This window comes from Barbus barbus (genome assembly GCF_936440315.1).
Source record: "Barbus barbus genome assembly, chromosome: 22".
In the NCBI taxonomy this organism is placed as follows: Eukaryota; Metazoa; Chordata; class Actinopteri; order Cypriniformes; family Cyprinidae; genus Barbus; species Barbus barbus.
This window is the reverse complement of record NC_136750.1, coordinates 21,170,542-21,189,622: the sequence shown is the minus strand read 5'-3', so window position 1 is coordinate 21,189,622 and position 19,081 is coordinate 21,170,542. Positions and strand designations below refer to the sequence as shown.

At 38.2% G+C, this 19,081-nt stretch overlaps 1 protein-coding gene across 1 annotated transcript; it reads left to right on the top strand.

Moving 5' to 3' along the window:
• Positions 1 to 1,620: 1,620 nt before the first annotated feature.
• On the top strand, positions 1,621 to 15,859 carry LOC306888360 (RING finger and SPRY domain-containing protein 1-like). Its single transcript, XM_079446595.1, has 15 exons — positions 1,621 to 1,918; positions 3,346 to 3,857; positions 6,087 to 6,139; positions 8,352 to 8,464; positions 9,614 to 9,740; positions 10,164 to 10,222; positions 10,511 to 10,577; positions 10,662 to 10,793; positions 11,136 to 11,251; positions 13,078 to 13,221; positions 13,362 to 13,473; positions 13,593 to 13,695; positions 13,782 to 13,934; positions 14,081 to 14,185; positions 14,798 to 15,859. The coding sequence occupies exons 2-15, from the start codon at positions 3,496 to 3,498 to the stop codon at positions 14,892 to 14,894; spliced, it is 1,743 nt and encodes a 580-aa protein (XP_079302721.1). The 5' UTR covers positions 1,621 to 1,918; positions 3,346 to 3,495; the 3' UTR covers positions 14,895 to 15,859.
• Positions 15,860 to 19,081: the final 3,222 nt, after the last annotated feature.

Genomic DNA, 19,081 nt, shown 5'->3' with positions numbered 1-19,081 from the left:
AGCAACAAGCTGCTAAAGGCACGTAGTTCCTACGCACGAACTATTGGCTCATGGGAAATGTAGTTTTTATAGAAAAGTTTTTCTTTCCCCTCAAAAGTACAATTCGTTTTTTACGGGTAAACTTTTTAATGAGGGGACAGTAATAACCGAATGCATGTTTAAATTAGTTAATTTCAATGTCCTGTCAGTCAATTTTAGTCATTTAATATTTAGTTATTTAGTCTTTCCAGTTAAGTAATATGGTAAAGAAAAGCAAATGATATGTGCTTGCATATTTTTGGAGCATTTCTTTGTGTTGAACCTGCTTGTATGAAAAAGTTCTTAAGTTACAATATCTGAAATATCTACTAAAGGAGCTTTTTCATATTTGGCTCCCAAACTCTGGAATAGCCTTCCTGATAACGTTCGGGGTTCAGACACACTCTCTCTGTTTAAATCTAGATTAAAGACACATCTCTTTAGCCAAGCATTCACATAATGCATATAATCTTGTGCTGCAGTTATATCTGATCAAATGTACATTATTATTATTCTTTAGCTTTGTTTGAACAAATCATTTTTGCTTAGATGCAACAGCAGCTACGCTAATTATGTCTCTATTTGTTTCTCTAGGAATGACAGAAGCTTCAGTCTGGATCCAACCCTTAAATGATCTGAGATGACCGAACACCTGAGGAAAGATAATGCCAACCCCTCAGAGGATGCCAATACTCAGACAACATACAGAATTACCTAATTTTGCCATAAGTTAAATATATTAAGTTTCTACAATATATAAATATATTCTGGAAACTTAATTTCCTGTAGAGCTGCTTTGCAATGATTTGTATCGTAAAAAGCGCTATACAAATAAACTTGAACTTGAAATGCCTTGATTTTTATTGCTAACACAAAAGCGGGCTTCTTAGACACCAGTCACATGCACACATATACAAACAAAACGAAAGCAAAAACTGTATGACATGTTATACAAGCGATTTATTACTTGGAAATGTGCAATTTTTTTACACAACGCCCTCTCTTGAGGAGAATTTGTTTTGTTTTACTGGTTGCTAGGAGGGGTTGGGTCCAGCATCATGTGCTGGAGAAGAAATATGCGACAACACACAACGAATCGTTCTTTTTAAATCATATCTTTTTTTAATGAACTGACTGAATCGGTTCACAAAAACCGGATGATTCGGACTGAGTCGGATCTTTCGGGCATGAGTGAGCCGAGAGAATCGAAAAACGTTCATATAATAGCATAATTGATTAACATATCAACGTGGTATTAATGCGTAGCATTTTATCTAAATATATATATATAAATAATAAAAAAAACATTTTCAGCGAAGTGATGCGATTGAATTTCAGTTTTGTCAAAGAGTATTTGGTATTGTTTACATATTTAGTTCTTAAATTGCTTTATTTTTATGAGCTGATGTTTGCAACAAATTCGTCTACAGCAGAATTTATTATTAATCGAAAACGTGATAAACAGTAATATGTGCATACAACTATCTCAGATATGATACGGATTACGGATCCGCGTGATGACGCAATTACGTTCTGACGTAAAGGAACAGCTGAATCATTAGTTGAACCGGTTCTTTAAAACGAGTTGTTCAAAAGAACCGTTTCGCAGAAATGAGTCGGACTTGCCACACAGAGCTTTCATTGATCTCCAGCTAGCTCACACTGATTCCAGATAGTCATTATACTTTCACTTCTCAGCCAACCGTTTACTTTCATTGTAAAACACCGGCTGGATCTGCTTTTGTGTGTGGATCGGCAAAATGTTGATTACTGAAGTGGTTGCCTGTGAGAATACAAATCATATCGCTGAGAAGTAAAGCACACACACACTTCCCGTGTGTTAGGCCTAACGTTACTGATCAGTGCTGTTGCATTTACCGAAAATCCTCCGCTTTACCGGGTGAGTAAATACTTATATCTGGTATATGCACATTATTTAATGATAAAAGACGTGTCAGTGTATGTACCACGTTAAAGAAACGTTTTTTTTTCATCTGTTTGGAGGTGTGGCTAGTTATGTGGTTGCTAACGTTAATTTCTGAAATTATAAAAGAGGCTGTGTTTCAAGAGCTAGTGTGCTAGCTTTTAAAACCACATTACGTTACCGGAACTATATGAACGTCAACAGCATTTTTGGCTATAGGTTCATTCGGCGTTTTAAGTAACAAAAATGTGTATAGGGAGACATTAGACAAAATGACAGCCTGAGTCACTATTCACTTTCATTAATATGAGCCAGTTATAATATCATTCATAAATTGAAAGTATGCGGTGGCTTACGCTGTCAGTCTCCAACCATCTACCTAACATCTCCTTTTTGTGTTTAATAGAAAAAATAGTTTTAAATCTTAGTGACAGACTTTTCATTTATAGATAATCTAGTTAGCCCTTTAAATGCAGCTCACTATGGTTTGAGACGCAACCATAGAGAGTCAAGTTTACTAATTTACTGAAATAACAGTGTGCTGTTTATAAGCTTTCAGCGGGTTTGTAAATGTCAATTGTTGTGTTAAGCGTACACTAGTCAGTGTTCATTCATGTGTGAGTGGGTTGTTGTGTTTTAAATGGGGTTTTTGCAAAGTTGTTTGGCTTAACGTTACTAGCTGTTAGTTAGCAACTGCTAACACTGACAACTACTGAATCGCATTTTTTATCGCAATAATATTTGTATACTTTGTGTATTTTTAAATACGTACTGCCTGTTGTTTTTATATAGTTGTACGTCAGTATTAACTGAATTTATATTTAGGTTAATTTCACATTTTTTCAGTTTAGGTTTTAGAAAATTAACCGTGGTTTTGCTACAAATAAAACCAAAAAACCATGGTTACTGTAGTTAAACTATGGTAACCACAAATTAACCATGGTTTGGCTACACTAACTATAGTTTAACCATGATATGTGTAGTGAAATTGTGATTATACAGATGGTAACCACTAACCATTGGACCAAAAAAGAAAAAAAAACATGGTTAAGTTACTCCACTTTTACTTAAAAAAATTTTTTTATAAAAAAAACATGGTTAATTTTCGTAAGGCCGTGCTGTATACCTTAAAGCAAAACATTGTTCAGGAGACAAGACCTGGATATTATTGTAATATCAGTAATACACCTTTAAATCAATAATATTAATTAATTAATAACACTAATATATTACATATGTTGTTATTAGAGCTTATAATATGAGATCAGTGACTAATATCACTGTTTAAGTGTTTTACTTTAACAAGAATTTATTAGTGTAGCATTTTATTTACAATTTGCATGTTCACATTGTCCTGTTTTCTGTCCACACTGAAAATAATTTGATGCGTAATGTTTTTTTAGGAGGGAAAACCTCCCAGGCTGTAGGATGCGTGTTGACTGTACCATCAGCTTTGCTCGTCTGCGTCTGGCTGCTGATGACGTGCAGTAGCACAATGACCGACACATCTACCTGACCCGTACCAAGACACCCTCTAAAGTCCTTCCAATGATATGATAGTAGCCACCTGGATTGCATTCTGTGCCAGCAGGAGCCTCGTGCGGGTTCTACGACTCACCGTAGAACAGCTGCAGTCAGTGCAGTTTTGGCCCAGCCTCTTGTCCGGCAGAGCCATGGGGAACAGCTGCGTGTGCAGAGAGGACAGTGACGTGGAGGAGGGATCAGCCCCTCGCAGGCAGCTCAGGCGAGTGGATAACTCTGTGTCTGATCCCCCAGAGGCCAGAGGCAGCCGGCCCAGGGACCCGGTTCGACCGCCCCGGCGAGGTCGAGGACCGCATGAGCCACGTCGGAAAAAACAAAACGTGGACGGTTTGGTACTGGACACGCTGGCTGTCATCAGGACTCTTGTTGACAAGTGAGTGAACATGTAATGATGAGGATCTGCAGAGATTTGTCATTAAATCTGTGTAGAAATGAATCATGCACGTCATATCAATTTCAGTTCCCCGTTTACTTGTGCGTCAGCAGTAACATCTCTCCATCTTTGGCTAAAAGCATTGGCTTGCTATTGAACATCCATTTGCATTGTGGGTTTTTTTCCAGTATTGTTGTCTACCACAGTGATGCCTCGCCGTCTGCAAGAGCTTTTACTTTGAAAATAAAGCAGCTTTAAATGTACAGAGCTTATGGAGAAGCCTGGCAGAGCTCTGTAATGAGCATGCCATTATTTATTTATTCATTCGTTCGCACAGCACCACATTTAATCTTAATGTATTGCCCAAGACAGCAGCTTGAGATAACAGAGAGCTTCATGTTTCTTTTAACATTTTGGCTGGATATCAGAGTCGCCAGTCACTCTTCCTCTGTCACATGTTCTTACACCTTCCCACACAGCCGGCCTACTGCTATCTAATGATGGATGTTCACTTTGGACAAAAAGTTGTTCTATGTGTACATCACATTTGGTGGCTCTGAACCCACTGTCTTCTTTGCAAGACCTACAGTATTGCCTGGATATTTTAATAGTTTATAGTCATTCCTGAAAAGAATCTCAGATTATGCAGTTTTACAGGTAAAGGAAATATTTTGTTCTTGTTTTGATTCCAAAGTAAAATATCTAAAGGGCACAAGGGGGAGTTTCAGCTTTGCTTTTTCCTTTTCTTTTCTTTTCTTTTCTTTTCCTTCTACAGCTGGAATATATTTTGGTTGCTCAACCACATCCTTTTGACAGCCGTTTTTTTTATTCACCTGAAACCCTAGTTTTGATGGCGCACGCACGCATGCACACACACACACACACACACACATACACACACCTACCTACAGCTTTGTCCTTGATTGTGTTAATGTGTTAGGGCAGTAATTCTCAACCAGAGGTTTGGGGCCCAAGGGGGAAACAGGATGACCTAAAATTATTTGATCATATTATAAATTAAATTAAAAAACCACTGAAATCTGATTTGGTCCCACTTTATATTAGGTGGCCTTACCTACGGTGTACTACTTGCATTTAAATTAATAATTTGATACAATGCACTTATTGTGTACATGCATGTTTTACATTGTACTTATATTTCTAAAAAATACCTGCATGTAATTACATCTGTTATTACATTTATAATTATATTGTTGACCCATGCCTTATACCTTAACCCATCCTTAAATCTACCAATACCACCAAACCTATCCCTAACCTTACCTGTATCCCACCTCAATAGCAGAAGTGTTTTGCAATACAATATGAACACAGTAAGTACACTGTATTTACTTCTTAGGCCACCTAATATAAAGTGGGACCAAATATTTTATTGAAACATTCAATCTCGTAGAATCACAAAGTAAATTCTACGTCTCCAATTTAGTATCAACACAGTTACTGTTAATAAAGTTTGAAAGCAAGCAATATTGTCATAATTGCTATGCTAGAGCTAATGTTTTAGCCAGCATGGGAGGCCTTTGAGTCAAAAAGGTTGAGAACCTTGTATTGGGGGAGGTCTGTTCTGTACAGAGCAGAAAGTCAGTGTTTTTAACCAGAACATATCCCTGTGTGACCATTACACAACAATCACAGAGCAGTCAGACATGCATGGCTGGGGGCTTTAGACCTCTCTCACTCTCTCGTTCTCTTTTTCGACCACCCTCATAGCTGTCTTTTCCTTGGCCTTGTCTGCTGTTTGAAAACATCACCCCTAGTACCCACCAACCACTGATTTATTACTGACAAATGAACCACACCGGCGTCAAACTGCAGAACAGAGGCAAATTTATTTTCCCTGCTTAAATGTCTCTGGTGTTGTTTTGATCGGGCCCGGCTCCCTCTAGGAGCACCTCAAGGGATTTTGCTATCGCTGCTTAGATTTACTGTTGCAGACCCAGCCTGCAAAATGGATGCATACACCCTAAAGCCATAACAGCTCCAGCAGCAGCAGCAGCGGCGGCAGCAGTCTGCCCTCCAATAGCAATCCGTCACGTGTCACACAATCACCCATTATACCATTAGGCTTTCATAACTAATGTCTAGAGCAGCCAAGGACTAAATAAGATGCTTACACCCTGGGTATGAGGCACACAGGCAAACATTTTCTCTATTAGGTTGTTCTACGTTTTGCCATTAACTTTTGCATTTGTTCTTTTTGTGTTTCAGTGACCAAGAACCTCCGTACTCCATGATCACACTGCATGAGATGGCAGAGACAGGTGAGTGATTTCCATAAGGGGTTCAAATCTGCTATTGTAATATAAAAGAGTTCTTATGGTTTTGTCATCCATGTGTTCCATTGTTCACATGTGGGTTGTGGGACTCACAAACATTCAAATGCTGGCATTCTGATTGGAAGGAGTAAAGCTGATGCACATGCAGATGCATATGCACTTACCCAGGTCACGTCTTGAATGGCTTATTTGTGAATATTTATATGGATAATGGGATTACCAAATCGCAAAGGCTGTGTTTTGATTTAATAAATATATGCACTGTGTGTTTCGAAGTGAAGTGCGCCGTTGTGTTCTTTAACATGCAAGCTGCTGCTTGGTTTGCAGCAAATTCTGCACCATACAAACTCATCTATGCATCTACTGGCACACTCATAATATTCATTTGAGAATGCATAATATAATATAATGCAGAATAAAATAATTAGTTAAAAATATTATTTTCATAAATACAAATACTAAAGTCATGTTGAGATACAATCTCAGCATTTTTGGTAAATTCTTGCATCCATACAAACAAGAACAGCAAACCTGAAGTTTTTTTTTTTTTTTTTTTTGCAATTTTAAATTGCAATTACAATTTTTATCATAAAAATGGTAATTTGATTTTTTTCCCCCCTCAAATTGTGCAGCTCTACCACCTCCTGAGGTGATTGGATTGTTATTCATCTTCTGTTTGCTCTTTTCATGATTGGGAGCCATCCAGTGTATGTCTAAATGTCTAAAAACAAACTAAAATGCCTGTAGAGAATTATCTGTTAGAATTCCCATTCATCTCAATGCTTGAAATCTCAGATGCTTGAAACTAACTGACTTGGATGTTGCCATTTTTGCTTCGTATAAATGAGCCATATTGATTTGTTTTGAATGGATCACTTGAGTCGTAAATATGGCCCAAATGATCTGGAACCACAGAAGAATGACAATACTGATGGCACGACGAGAATGTGTGCAATCACAACAAGCTCTTCAGCATTATTACTTTCTCCTTGCTCCAGGCGTGTGCATGAGCTGTGATGTTAAATGGTGTCTACTTCATCTACTCAAATATAAAGCACAGAACATTCTGTTGACTTTTAGTCAGAATGAGTAGCTACTTTTGAATGTCTGTCAGTGGAGAAACAATATAGTTATCCAAAGTGAACCAGCCAAACTTTGACTCTCTAGTTCCAGGCTTGTTTTTTCCATCAGGGGAACAAGTGCAGCTTGTTGTGACCCCCTGGCTACTGATTAAGTTATTAGGATGTTAATCTAACAGCGGAAGCTGTGGAAGCTCTGTGGGTATTAGTGACGGCTGCTTTTTAAGTTTGGCTTGTGCCCTGTGCTGCCATTGTCATGCCGTCACTCCGTACTGTGGCAGTGACTGAAGTGAGTGGGTTGCGGCTCAGCTGCAGCTTTAAAGTCCCTCAGAACCTCAAGTCTGCAGGAACAAACACTGTGCATGATAGTGAGTAAAAGCTACACTGCTTTTGCCAGTTTACAAGGGCAGTGCGCTGCTGTTTGTTTACATGCCGTTTTTGCATACAATAATAATTTACTTATTAATTTACGTATAATTTACTTTATCTTTTTAATTACTCATGGATGTTATCTGCAGCAAATCCATTGTAATGTTGAAGGGTTGTTTGGGTCTGTATATGGACCGGACTCTAATCAGGGGTCAAAATTTAGCAAGGTCATGTGCAGGTCGCCAGCCTGCCTCTCTTCTTGTGCCATTGCCAAAGTCTCTGTGACTGTTGATTTTATTTATACGTGCATCTGTTGCTCCGAGCTGAGCCTGCATGTTGTGGTTTGAGACTCTGTGGCGTCAGGTGGCTGCTAAGAGCTTCATGTAGGAGTAAACAGGTGGAAACTACTCTGGGCTTCAAGATTGAGATCAAAACCCCCTGAAGAGCATATGAGTTTAGTAAATCATGTTTATGTGCGTTTTTGAGTTTTCTGTAAAATACATGTGATTTTTAGCAATTTAGTTTTCTAATTTGCTCATTGTTATCATATATAATATTGACTTTTTTATAGACCATCTGCTCTTGAGATGTTTGTATTAGAACCCATATTGTTTAACCAATAATTTTCAATGTTGTTTGAATGCATTGTCATAATAATGGCTCTATTTCCTAATGTCCCATAGACTGAACTTGTGTTTGTTCTTCCCCCATCCTCTTTTGTCTCTGTACCTCTTTTTCTCACGCTGTAGATGATGGCTGGTTGGAAGTGGTGCAGTCTTTAATTAGGGTAATTCCTCTAGATGACCCACTAGGACCAGCCGTAATAACCCTCTTACTGGATGAATGTCCTTTGCCCACCAAAGTGAGTTCAAGTACATTACCACACAACATTGACTACCAAATTATTTTCCCACCTCTGTTTTTGCTAATGGACAGTAATGTAGCTGTATTTTTGCTAGCACTTTGAAAATGGGACCACAACATTTCCCTGGTATTTGAATTAGCTACTTTTGAGTGATATCAGTCTTTTTTTCTTTAATTGATTTCGGCAAACGTTTCATTTTTCTTTGCACTAAAACAGTTTTTTTTTTTTTTTTTTTTTCTATTTTATGTTGATAAGAGAAAAAAAACGGTTTATCATTTCTGTTTAAAGTTTATAATTGCAGACAGCATCATGCTTAACTGAGCATTAAGATTCAAGTTTTTTTTTCAAGGTTTTATGATGTTATGCAACCGCATCAACTTTTTGTACTGATGCAAGATTTATTGTTCATTTGTTATGTCCTCTTTTGGTTTGGGTCCATCACATAAAGTTTAAAGTCATTAAGATTTTTTATACTTAAAAATTAATTATTTTTTCAGTAAGGATACAATAAATTGATCAAAAGTGACAGTAATAATCTTGTGACAAAAATATACATGTGACCCTGGACGACAAAACCAGTCATAAGTGTCAATTTTTTTTAAAATTGAGATTTATACATCATCTGAAAGCTGAATTAATAAGCTTTTCATCGATGTATGGTTTGTTAGGATGGGATAATATTTGTCCGAGATACAACTATCTGAAATCTGAGGGTGCAAAAAAATCGCCTTTAAAGTTGTCCAAATGAAGTTCTTAGCATTGCATATTACTAAACAAAAAATTAGGTTTTGATATTTATGGTATGAAATTGACAAAATATCTTCATGGAACATGATCTTTACTTAATATCCTAATGATTTTTGGCATAAAAGAAAAATAAAATATTTTGACGCATGCAATGTATTTTTGGCTATTGCTACAAATGTACCCCGGCAACTTAAGACTGGTTTTGTGGTCCAGGGTCACATATTAGTATGAGTAAAAGTATATTATTGCTTCTGACTCCTTGTTTGCGTTTTGAGGAAGAAAGTGCAGCTAATACTAAGGTACTAAGCAGTTGTTCTGTGTGTGGTAGTTTCTGGTTGAGTGCATTATTTTCTGACCCATTTAAAAATTAAATCATTGATGAAGAGTCTGTATTTTCAGGATGCTCTGCAGAAGTTGTCAGACATGTTGAATCTGAGTGCTGCTGTGGCACGTCAGGATGCCCTCATCCCAGCCAAACACCGCAACACCACAGCAGTCCTTGGCTGTCTGGCTGAGAAACTGGCTGGTAAGGGACATGCGCGCGCACACACACACACATGCATTTACTGAAGCAATGCTGTCTGACACTGTCAGAGTGGGTAAAAGGCTTGCAGCATTATATTTTAGGATTTTTTTTTTTTTTTTTTTTTTTAAATCAATCTGAGATCTGTTGCATCTCATTTTACATTATATTTGCATTAGCCTGTTCCTCCAAAGCTAAAGAGCTGAGTTTGCAGTCTGTGAAGGCCTGTCATGCCTGAGCATGCTGCAGGCTCCCTCAGAGACCTGTGATTTGACAGCTCTGCTGAGGCTGCAGCACACAAACGCACACTGTCCAGTTCTCTCAGTTTGAAGATACATGCTTCTGTTTTTAAGGTCAAAGACATTGCCCAAAAGAATAATTTGGTTAATACTGGAGTACTTCATCTTTTTACTCTTCTGTCTACAGGTCCAGCGAGCATTGCACTTCTCAGCCCTGGAACTCTGGAGTATTTACTTGAGAGTTTGGTAAGAATGTTGAGTGGTTTTATTAAACATACTGACTAACTCGGTAGTTCTTAAAGGGGTCACATAATGGAAAACAGGGTTTTTCTTCCTCGATTGAAGTGATAGTTCAAATTGCTACATAGATATACTCTAACATTCATAATGCAATGCTTCCTCCCCAGTATACTTTTTTATTTATGGAATTTAATATTTATGGAAACTAAGCCGTGAAATACCCTTTGGTTTTACACGAGCAATTGCATTAAGCCTGGTATTATAGCAATTAAAGTGGTCTTGTTGTTCTTGTAGAGTTCTGAGGCCCATCCCACTGTTATGCTGTTTGCTCTCATCGCTTTAGAGAAGTTCTCTCAAACAAGTAAGTCTAACTGGTCTCAGTTCAAAATGTTCAATCAGGAGCTTATCAGAAAGGTACTTTAAATGAAGCCTCTCTTCATCTCAGGTGAGAACAAGTTAACAGTGTCAGAATCGTGTATTAGTGACCGTCTGTCTGTTCTGGAGTGCTGGGCAGATCATCCTGACTACCTGAAGCGTCAAGTGGGCTTCTGTGCCCAGTGGAGTCTTGATAACCTCTGTGAGTATCTTTCAATGCATTGGAGCACATAGTATTAATATTTAGCCCAACTGTTTGTATTTTGTGATGATTTTGTCAAATATTAAAGGGATACTCCACCCCAAAATACAAATTTTGTCAATCACTTACCCTCATGTCGTTCCAAACCCGTAAAAGCTTCGTTCGTCTTCGGAACACATCTAATAATTGTGTTCCGAAGACGAACAAAGCTTTTACAGGTTTGGAACGACCTGGGGGTAAGTGATTAATGACACAATTTGCATTTTGGGGTGGAGTATCCCCTTAAGCTTGTACGTTGTGTCTCACTGATAATTTTATCTTTGGCCACCCTTTGGCCTGTAGTCATTAAAGAGGGGCGCCAGTTTACCTATGAGAAGGTCAACTTAAGCAACATCAACGCCATGCTGAACAGTAATGATGTCAGCGAATATCTCAAGATCTCTCCTACTGGACTGGAGGTGAGAGACAAACCATTATTGTAACTCTGGGTAAAATTCTGCTAATTGAATTTATATAATGCAAGACGTGTTCAACAGAACTGAAGTACACTAGAAAGTGTAGATAGAAGGCATTTATTTAAAGCTCTTTCAAAATGCGAATAAGGAAATAAATGAAAACCAAATAAATGTACACACAAGGCATGAGGAATGTTGAAGAGATATGAAAGATGATGGTTCCGATTCTGTGGAAATCTACAGTATTCTGTGTAGGCTTACTGATAAGGAACAGTTTCACTTCCAGTTAGGCCACTCTATAAACAAAACATCTTTTCATACTTCTGTGAATGGTTCACATGCAACTCATACCCCTGGTTTCACAGAAAAGGCTTAAGCCTAGTCCTAGACTAAAATATAAGTCTTGGCTGTTTCAAATGAAAGAAACTTGCACTGCCTGATCTTAAAATATATCAGTGCCTTTGTTTTGTCTCAAGATGCACACCAGTAATGTTTTTTTCTAAGGCACGTTTATAAAAATTACTTAAATGTCCTAATTGAACTATGGCCTAATCCTGGTTTAGGCTAAGCCCTGTCTATGAAACCGGGCCATAAAGTTCTAAGCATGCCTTAAAGGGGTCATATGATGCGATTTCAAGTTTTCCTTTCTCTTTGGAGTGTTACAAGCTGTTTGTGCATAGATAAGATCCCTGAAGTTGCAAAGACTAAAGTCTCAAAACCAAAGAGATATTCTTTATAAAAGTTAAGACTCGACCACGCCCTCCTAAAACGGGTCATTCAAACACGCCCCCACATGTCTGCGTCACAGTGTGGGAAGATTTGCAATACACTGCCCAAATGTATAAACAACGAAAGAAGGCGGAACTATTATTCTCGCGGTAATATTGTTGCTGCCGCCGGCGCCATGTCCTGGAGACGCTGTTTCTCGTTGTGAAAGCGAAAGTACTTTGTTTGGGCTTCCAAAAGGAGGACACAACTAGAAATCAGTGGTTAAGTTGTATTTACAACACTGTTCCAGAACAGTTCTACCCAAATATTAGAGTGTGTGCAGTGCATTTTACGAAGGACTATTTCCTGAACCTGGAAGAGTAACCTACAATGCTGGCTTGCACAAAGGCTGTTTCTATAAAGTGGTGCATTCCAACTTTGCAAGGACAGTCTGGCGCTGCTGATTCACAGCCTGTAAGTACGTTTTCTTATTTAAAGAATTTGCCACTGACGATTCAAACACGAGTTTTGAGCAGTGTAGAGTAGTGCTTGTTTGTCATTTCTCCGATCACAAATGCAGACATGGTAATGTTTACGCGGCACGATGCAACGCGATAAAAAGACTGCATGAGTCATTATAATCCGTAATTATGTCCTCACTGGATGCAACAACTGCCTCGTTTATAATGGGTTTTATTGTTTTTGTGTCGTCGTGCTGGGACATGGTATCACAATACGGTAAGGGGTGTAACATTTCCGTCTCACGCTTGAGGTATTTGGCCAATCACAACGCACTGGATAGCCGGCCAATCAGAGCATGCCTCGCTTCTCAGAACGATGAGCTTTGTAAAAATCAGCGCGTTTCAGAAAGGCGGGGCATAGAGGAGCAACAATAATGTACAGTATGTGGAAAATTATGTTTTTTTTACCTTAAACTGCATAAACGCATTGCATTACACCAAATACACAAAATAATGTTCCTTTTAGCAACGTCATATGACCCCTTTAACATTTTGTGGAAAAATAGCTGATTGTAAATATCATAAACAAATATATTGTGGTTAGTGTATCCCTCGATCTTACAAAGTGATGACTAACGTGATCAGTCTTTTTCTCATTAGGCACGATGTGACGCGTCATCATTTGAGAGCGTCCGCTGTACGTTCTGTGTGGATTCGGGGGTTTGGTACTATGAAGTCACGGTCATCACCTCTGGCGTCATGCAAATTGGCTGGGCAACCAAGGACAGCAAGTTTCTTAACCATGTGTGTTTCTGGTTATGTTTAGATAATTGTTTTCTTTTATTTTAGTTGTATGGTCTTATATTTGCATGAAGTGTACAGTGTTTATATGAAGCAGCTTGAATTTCAGTAGTGAGAGCATGTTTGTTTGTTTGTTTGTACAGGAGGGTTATGGGATTGGAGATGATGAGTACTCGTGTGCGTATGATGGCTGCAGGCAGCTGATCTGGTACAACGCTCGCAGTAAACCTCACTCCCACCCCTGCTGGAAAGAAGGTTTGAGCAAAGCATCCTGTTCAGCACCCAAGTTCTTCAGTTGTGTGATGTCCTATATTTAGTGTATTTCATCATTTTGGGAAAAACGTTTTGTAATAAATGTCCACTGGCCTTTCTAGGTGATGCCATAGGCTTCCTGCTGGACCTCAGTAAGAAGCAGATGATTTTCTATCTAAATGGACACCAGCTGCCTCCTGAGAAGCAGGTGTTCTCCTCCGCCACGTAAGCAAAGCTCACTTCCTCCACCACAAAACAAATGCAAAAAATTGTTTATGGAGCTTTTTGAAACATGCTGTACCTTGTCTTAGGTCTGGCTTCTTCGCTGCAGCCAGTTTTATGTCCTACCAACAGTGCGAGTTCAACTTCGGAGCCAAGCCCTTCCGCCATCCCCCCTCCATCAAATTCAACACATTTAATGAGTTTGCTTCGCTTGCATCAGACGAGAAAATCATTCTGCCCAGGTTTGCACCGTTTATTAGATTTTTGTACACAGGGCGAAGTATCAATCACTGTTATGTGGATGTTAGTAATGCATTAGTTATCCTAAAGCAAGTGACTCATACCATTCATGCACACATAATTGTTCTTTCTCTGTCTATTATTTCAGACACAGGCGCCTGGCTTTGCTCAAGCAGGTTAGCATCAGAGATAACTGCTGCACCCTCTGTTGTGACCAGATGGCAGACACTGAACTGAGACCCTGTTTGCACAGGTACAAAGTTCAACATAGAGAGTCAGTGTTTACAACACTGGATTTATGGGGAAAGGGATGTGATGGAGGCTCAAGAAACCAGGGTTGATGTGCTTGGATGAATTGGAGTACATAAGAACAATTGTTGCTTTGAGAATTAAGAACTTTGAAACATATTTGACATTTTTATACTATATTTCACCCTTATGTATTAAGCCAAAATGTGAAGAATTTCATTGCCGTGTGTTATGAATTAATCTCATAGTGACATTATATTTATTGTTATATTGTCTTTCACAGTGGCAAATTGCCAGTCATTGTTCATTAACTGTGACATAAGAAGCCTACAAAGTGCAACAGTTGGGTTCCGGAAGTAAAAATCCCATTAATTTTCTTTAGGGGAATTGATTTTGGTTCATGGCTTACTGTATAAATCTTTTAACAAAGACTTTTTAAATGAATGGGAAAAATCTAAAAATAAAAGAAGTGAGCATGTGCAATTAAATAATGGTACTGTGCATCCCTAATAATATGTCCCTCCATGGGGTATTTAAACCTATTGTTGATTACGGTTACATCATCTCTTTGTGCTGAACAGTTTAGTCATCTTCTGCTTCTCTGTCATGTCTTCAGTGGGATTTGCATGGAGTGTGCCTTACAGCTGGAAACGTGCCCACTGTGTCGCCAAGACATCCAGACAAGAGTCAGACTCATTTCCCATGTGTCCTGACATCAGCTTACCAACCCTAGATGTGGACTATCCCCTTCAAGCTTCCATCCTGTCCAGTCCCCTCTGTCTGAGAGATCAACCTGACCAATCAAATCATGATGCTGTCTCAGGATTGGACACGGCAGCGTGGACCTTTGGCGGATGGAGTACAGCCTCCTTACAACTGGAAGAAAGTAGAGAAAGAGAGAGAGTAAACTATACTGTTGCACTCCAAGGATGCCCCAATCCGAGGGCTATTGAAGAAACCAGAAGGTTTAATGGCTTCTGGGAATTTTTAATTGGCATTTCCAGGAAAATATGGAACAAATGCATCCATTACATACTTATCTGTCTTTGAGTCTCTCCCCTTAAGCTCTGGTCTGCTGTGTGTCTCTGTTCAGATGTGTTAAATATATATGTGACTTCTCTCATTTTGTTTTATTTTTATTCCAAGTTAAAGTCTCAGCAGGAAACGGCAGCAGTGTCTTAACCACTTTGTTTCCTCTAAATGTGCGTGCATGCCTGCCTCAGAAAACCCATTATTCGGCTCCCTCAAATTGATTGTATTTGAATCTGATCTGGGTTGATTGCCCCACATTATAAATATGATTGCAAAACGTCTTGATGAATCAAGACACTGTTTTTTTTTTTTTTTTTTATTATTAAATGGTATTTTTATTGATATGATGCAAAGTCCATCTAGAAATAAATGATGCCAAATTATGTTAGGTAAAATGACAGAATTGAGTGAGAATTGATTCTATCAGAGTAAAAGGCATCCCTTAAATGAGGTTTGGGGAAATGTCATGTGCTTTCTGCCATGGTTAATGCACATATCAGTGTCCTAATGCTGCTGACGCTAAATGTGAACTTTCTGAAGCAGTGACAGAGACTAAAGTCTCCAACGCTCCCAAAGATAAGATTGAATTAAGAATCTTTCGTTTTCTGAATTGTGATGTTTGTAATAAATGTCTGTTTTATGTGTTGCACAGGCTTTATCATCTTTAACATTATTTACTCCTTTCAACTGTGATTTGCCCAAGAGCTAAATGGAAACTATAGTGATCTGTTGAGAATTGCATTTTTGACTGAATAATGCCTCAAAGCCCAGCATGCTCATATAACAACTTGAGACAACCATCTTCACATAATTTAACCTCAAGACTGTAAAAATAAGGTAATGAAGACTTCTTCTTATACATCCTTGTGAACTTTAAACCCACAGCTGTGAGATAAAGTTACAGAATATAAAACTACAGTTGTGATATAGATCTTGTAATTGAAGCTTAATATCCCAAAATTGTGACTTTCTGATTCACAAAGGTAATTGTAAACTCAAAATAAGCTTTTCTCCCACTCTGAGGCAGATACAAATGGGGAACAATAACAAAAACTTTAGTCACAGTCATATTTATATATATATATAATATATTTAGTAATATGTATAAATATGTAATATTTAGTAAGAGTTGACCACATTGAGGCAAAAATTTGAATACAAACAAAACATCAGGAAATATCCAAACCATCACAAAACAACACCCAAACAATCCCCCATCCTTTTTATAATTTACAATTACTTGTCCTAAGAAATAGACAATCCATAACCATACAACACATATTAGAGTGCAAATGAGGCTATATCAACAACAGTCACCTTGCAATACAAAAAAATATCAATTAGAAACATGAGATAAAATCAAGTTCTAACTTCAAACCCTTAGGAGAAAGAGTATTTTGGGTGTAAATATAATAAGCTTCTCTTTTTAGTAAAATCTTATTGACATCACCACCTCTCCTGGGTAGGCTACTTTAACATGTTCAACTCCAATATACCTCAGTGTGGAAAGGTTATGTCTTTTTAAATTAAAATGTACCTCTATCAGGTTTTTTTGATCATTAGTGCGTATACTGCTTCGGTGTTCAGCAATCCTTGTTTATAAAGCACGTTGTGTCTTTCCTATATACACTAACCCGCATGGACATTTTATCATATAAATAACATTTTTAGTAGTGCAAGTGATGACACCCTTAATTTTGAACTCCCTTCCTGAATGAGGATGAGAGAAAACATTAGTTTTTGTAGTAAAGTTACATTGGGCACAAGTAATTGTAAATTACAAAAAGGATGGGGGATTGTTTGGGTGTTGTTTTGTGATGGTTTAGATATTTCCTGGGGCCTGTACCATGAAGCCAGATTAGCTGGCTAGCCAGGTAAATTTAAGTTTAGTTTGCGCCAATCCTGGGTTTTAGGTATCATGAAAGTGGCTTGGCTTTTAGCTGTGTTCATTGCCATAGTAACTTACACTCCACACTAGTACTAAAAAAACTTGTCTGGCCAAAACCCAAAAATGTAGTTATTTTATATGATATATTATTAATCCATTACATACAAGCAATTTTAGTTGAACAGTTATTATAAATAATTTATTTTAAGTGAATGTTAATATATACAGATCGTCTGCAATATAATGCTTTAAAAATGACTACGTGTCCTTACATGTTCGAGTCTCTATCGTTTGTATATTTCCAACTATATAAACTAACTTAACAAGTTTCACTTCACAGCAAGATAAGTTGTTTCATTTGTCCTCTTTCATGAACAAGTCTTTTTTCATTGTAAATGCATTTAAATTAATCATATTCTTCAATATGTGATGTGATGCCACTTCAGCCAGTGATGTCACACATTCACGTGCACTTGCTCCACAAACTCAGAATCAAAGCCTGAGTTGACAAAGAAAGTTGATGATCAGCATCATGGTACCAGCAAATCCGGATTGGAGTGGTTTGGTTTTGTCAACTCAAAACTAATCCTGTATCTCTGAATTTGATCATCTACCATCATGGTACAGGCCCCTGATGTTTTGTTTGTATTCAAATTTTTGCAAATTTCAAATGTGGTCATCTTGCTTTAATTGTGATATAGTTGCTGATATGATTGACCCTGTCCCTGATTACCAACAGATGCAATCAACTGGAACTCTGTTTGAATCTTAGTACTTATTGAGCTGTTGCTTTTGCTTGTATGCGTTTGCCTGACAAAGGTCTTCGGACCGAAACATTGCTATTTAAAAACAAACGTTTGAATAAAGGGAATAACAGTGTGCAGATCTTGTGACTCCAATAACACCATCCCCACCATAAAACATGGAGGTGGAAACATTATGCTTTGAGGGTGTTTTTCTGCTAAAGGGGCAGGACAACTGCACCACATCAAAGGGATGATGGACGGAGCCATGTACCGTCAGGGCCAGGGCATTGATGGGTATTCCAGCATGACAATGACCCAAAACACACGGCCAAGGCAACAAAGGAGCGGTCCAAGAAGAAGCACATTAAGGTCCTGGAGTGGCCTATAGACAGTCTCCAGACCTTAATCCCATAGAAAATCTGTGGACAGAGCTGAAGGTTCGAGTTGCCACACATCAGCCTCGAAACCTTAAAAGGTTAGTTCACCCAAAAATGAAAATTCTGTCATTAATTACTCACCCTTATGTCGTTTCAAACCTGTGAGACCTCCGTTCATCTTCGGACCACAAATTAAGATATTTTTGATGGAATCTGAGAGCTCTCTGACCCTCCATAGATAGCAAGGGTCCTTATACGATCAAGGCCCAGAAACATAGCAAGGAGATCAGTAAAATAATCCATGTGACATCAGGGGTTCAACCTTAATTTTACGAAGCCACGAGAATACTTTTTGTATGCAAATAAAACAAAAATAACGACTTTATTCAAATTTGTCTCCTCCGCTTCACCCTAGCGCCATTTTGGACGTGGATACGTCTTCTATATATATTTATGCTTTGATTTGAACGAAAACAGCACATTGGGTATGCGGCTAACACAGAAGAGTGTACGCAGTTTCCGTCCAGCAGATATTCTCCAAAATGGTGCTAGGGTGACGCGGAGGAGACCTTTTTTTTTTCTTCTTTTGCGCACAAAAAGTATTCTCGTATCTTCGTAAAATTACGGTTGAACCCCTGATGTCACATGGATTATTTTACCGATCTCCTTGCTATGTTTCTGGGCCTTAATCGCATAAGGACCCTTGCTGTCTATGGACAGCAGATTCTCAGATTCCATCAAAAATATCTTAATTTGTGTTCCGAAGATGAACGGAAGTCTCACGGGTTTGGAACAACATAAGGGTGAGTAATTAATGACATAATTTTCATTTTTGGGAAAACTATCTCTTTAATGAA

Bases quoted from the DNA above. Each gene is read 5' to 3' on its own strand.
- LOC306888360 (XM_079446595.1), top strand. From the start codon at position 3,496: ATGATAGTAGCCACCTGGATTGCATTCTGTGCCAGCAGGAGCCTCGTG. The intron at 3,858-6,086 runs GTGAGTGAACAT...TTTGTGTTTCAG, and splicing joins ATCAGGACTCTTGTTGACAA to TGACCAAGAACCTCCGTACT. The intron at 6,140-8,351 runs GTGAGTGATTTC...CTCACGCTGTAG, and splicing joins GCATGAGATGGCAGAGACAG to ATGATGGCTGGTTGGAAGTG.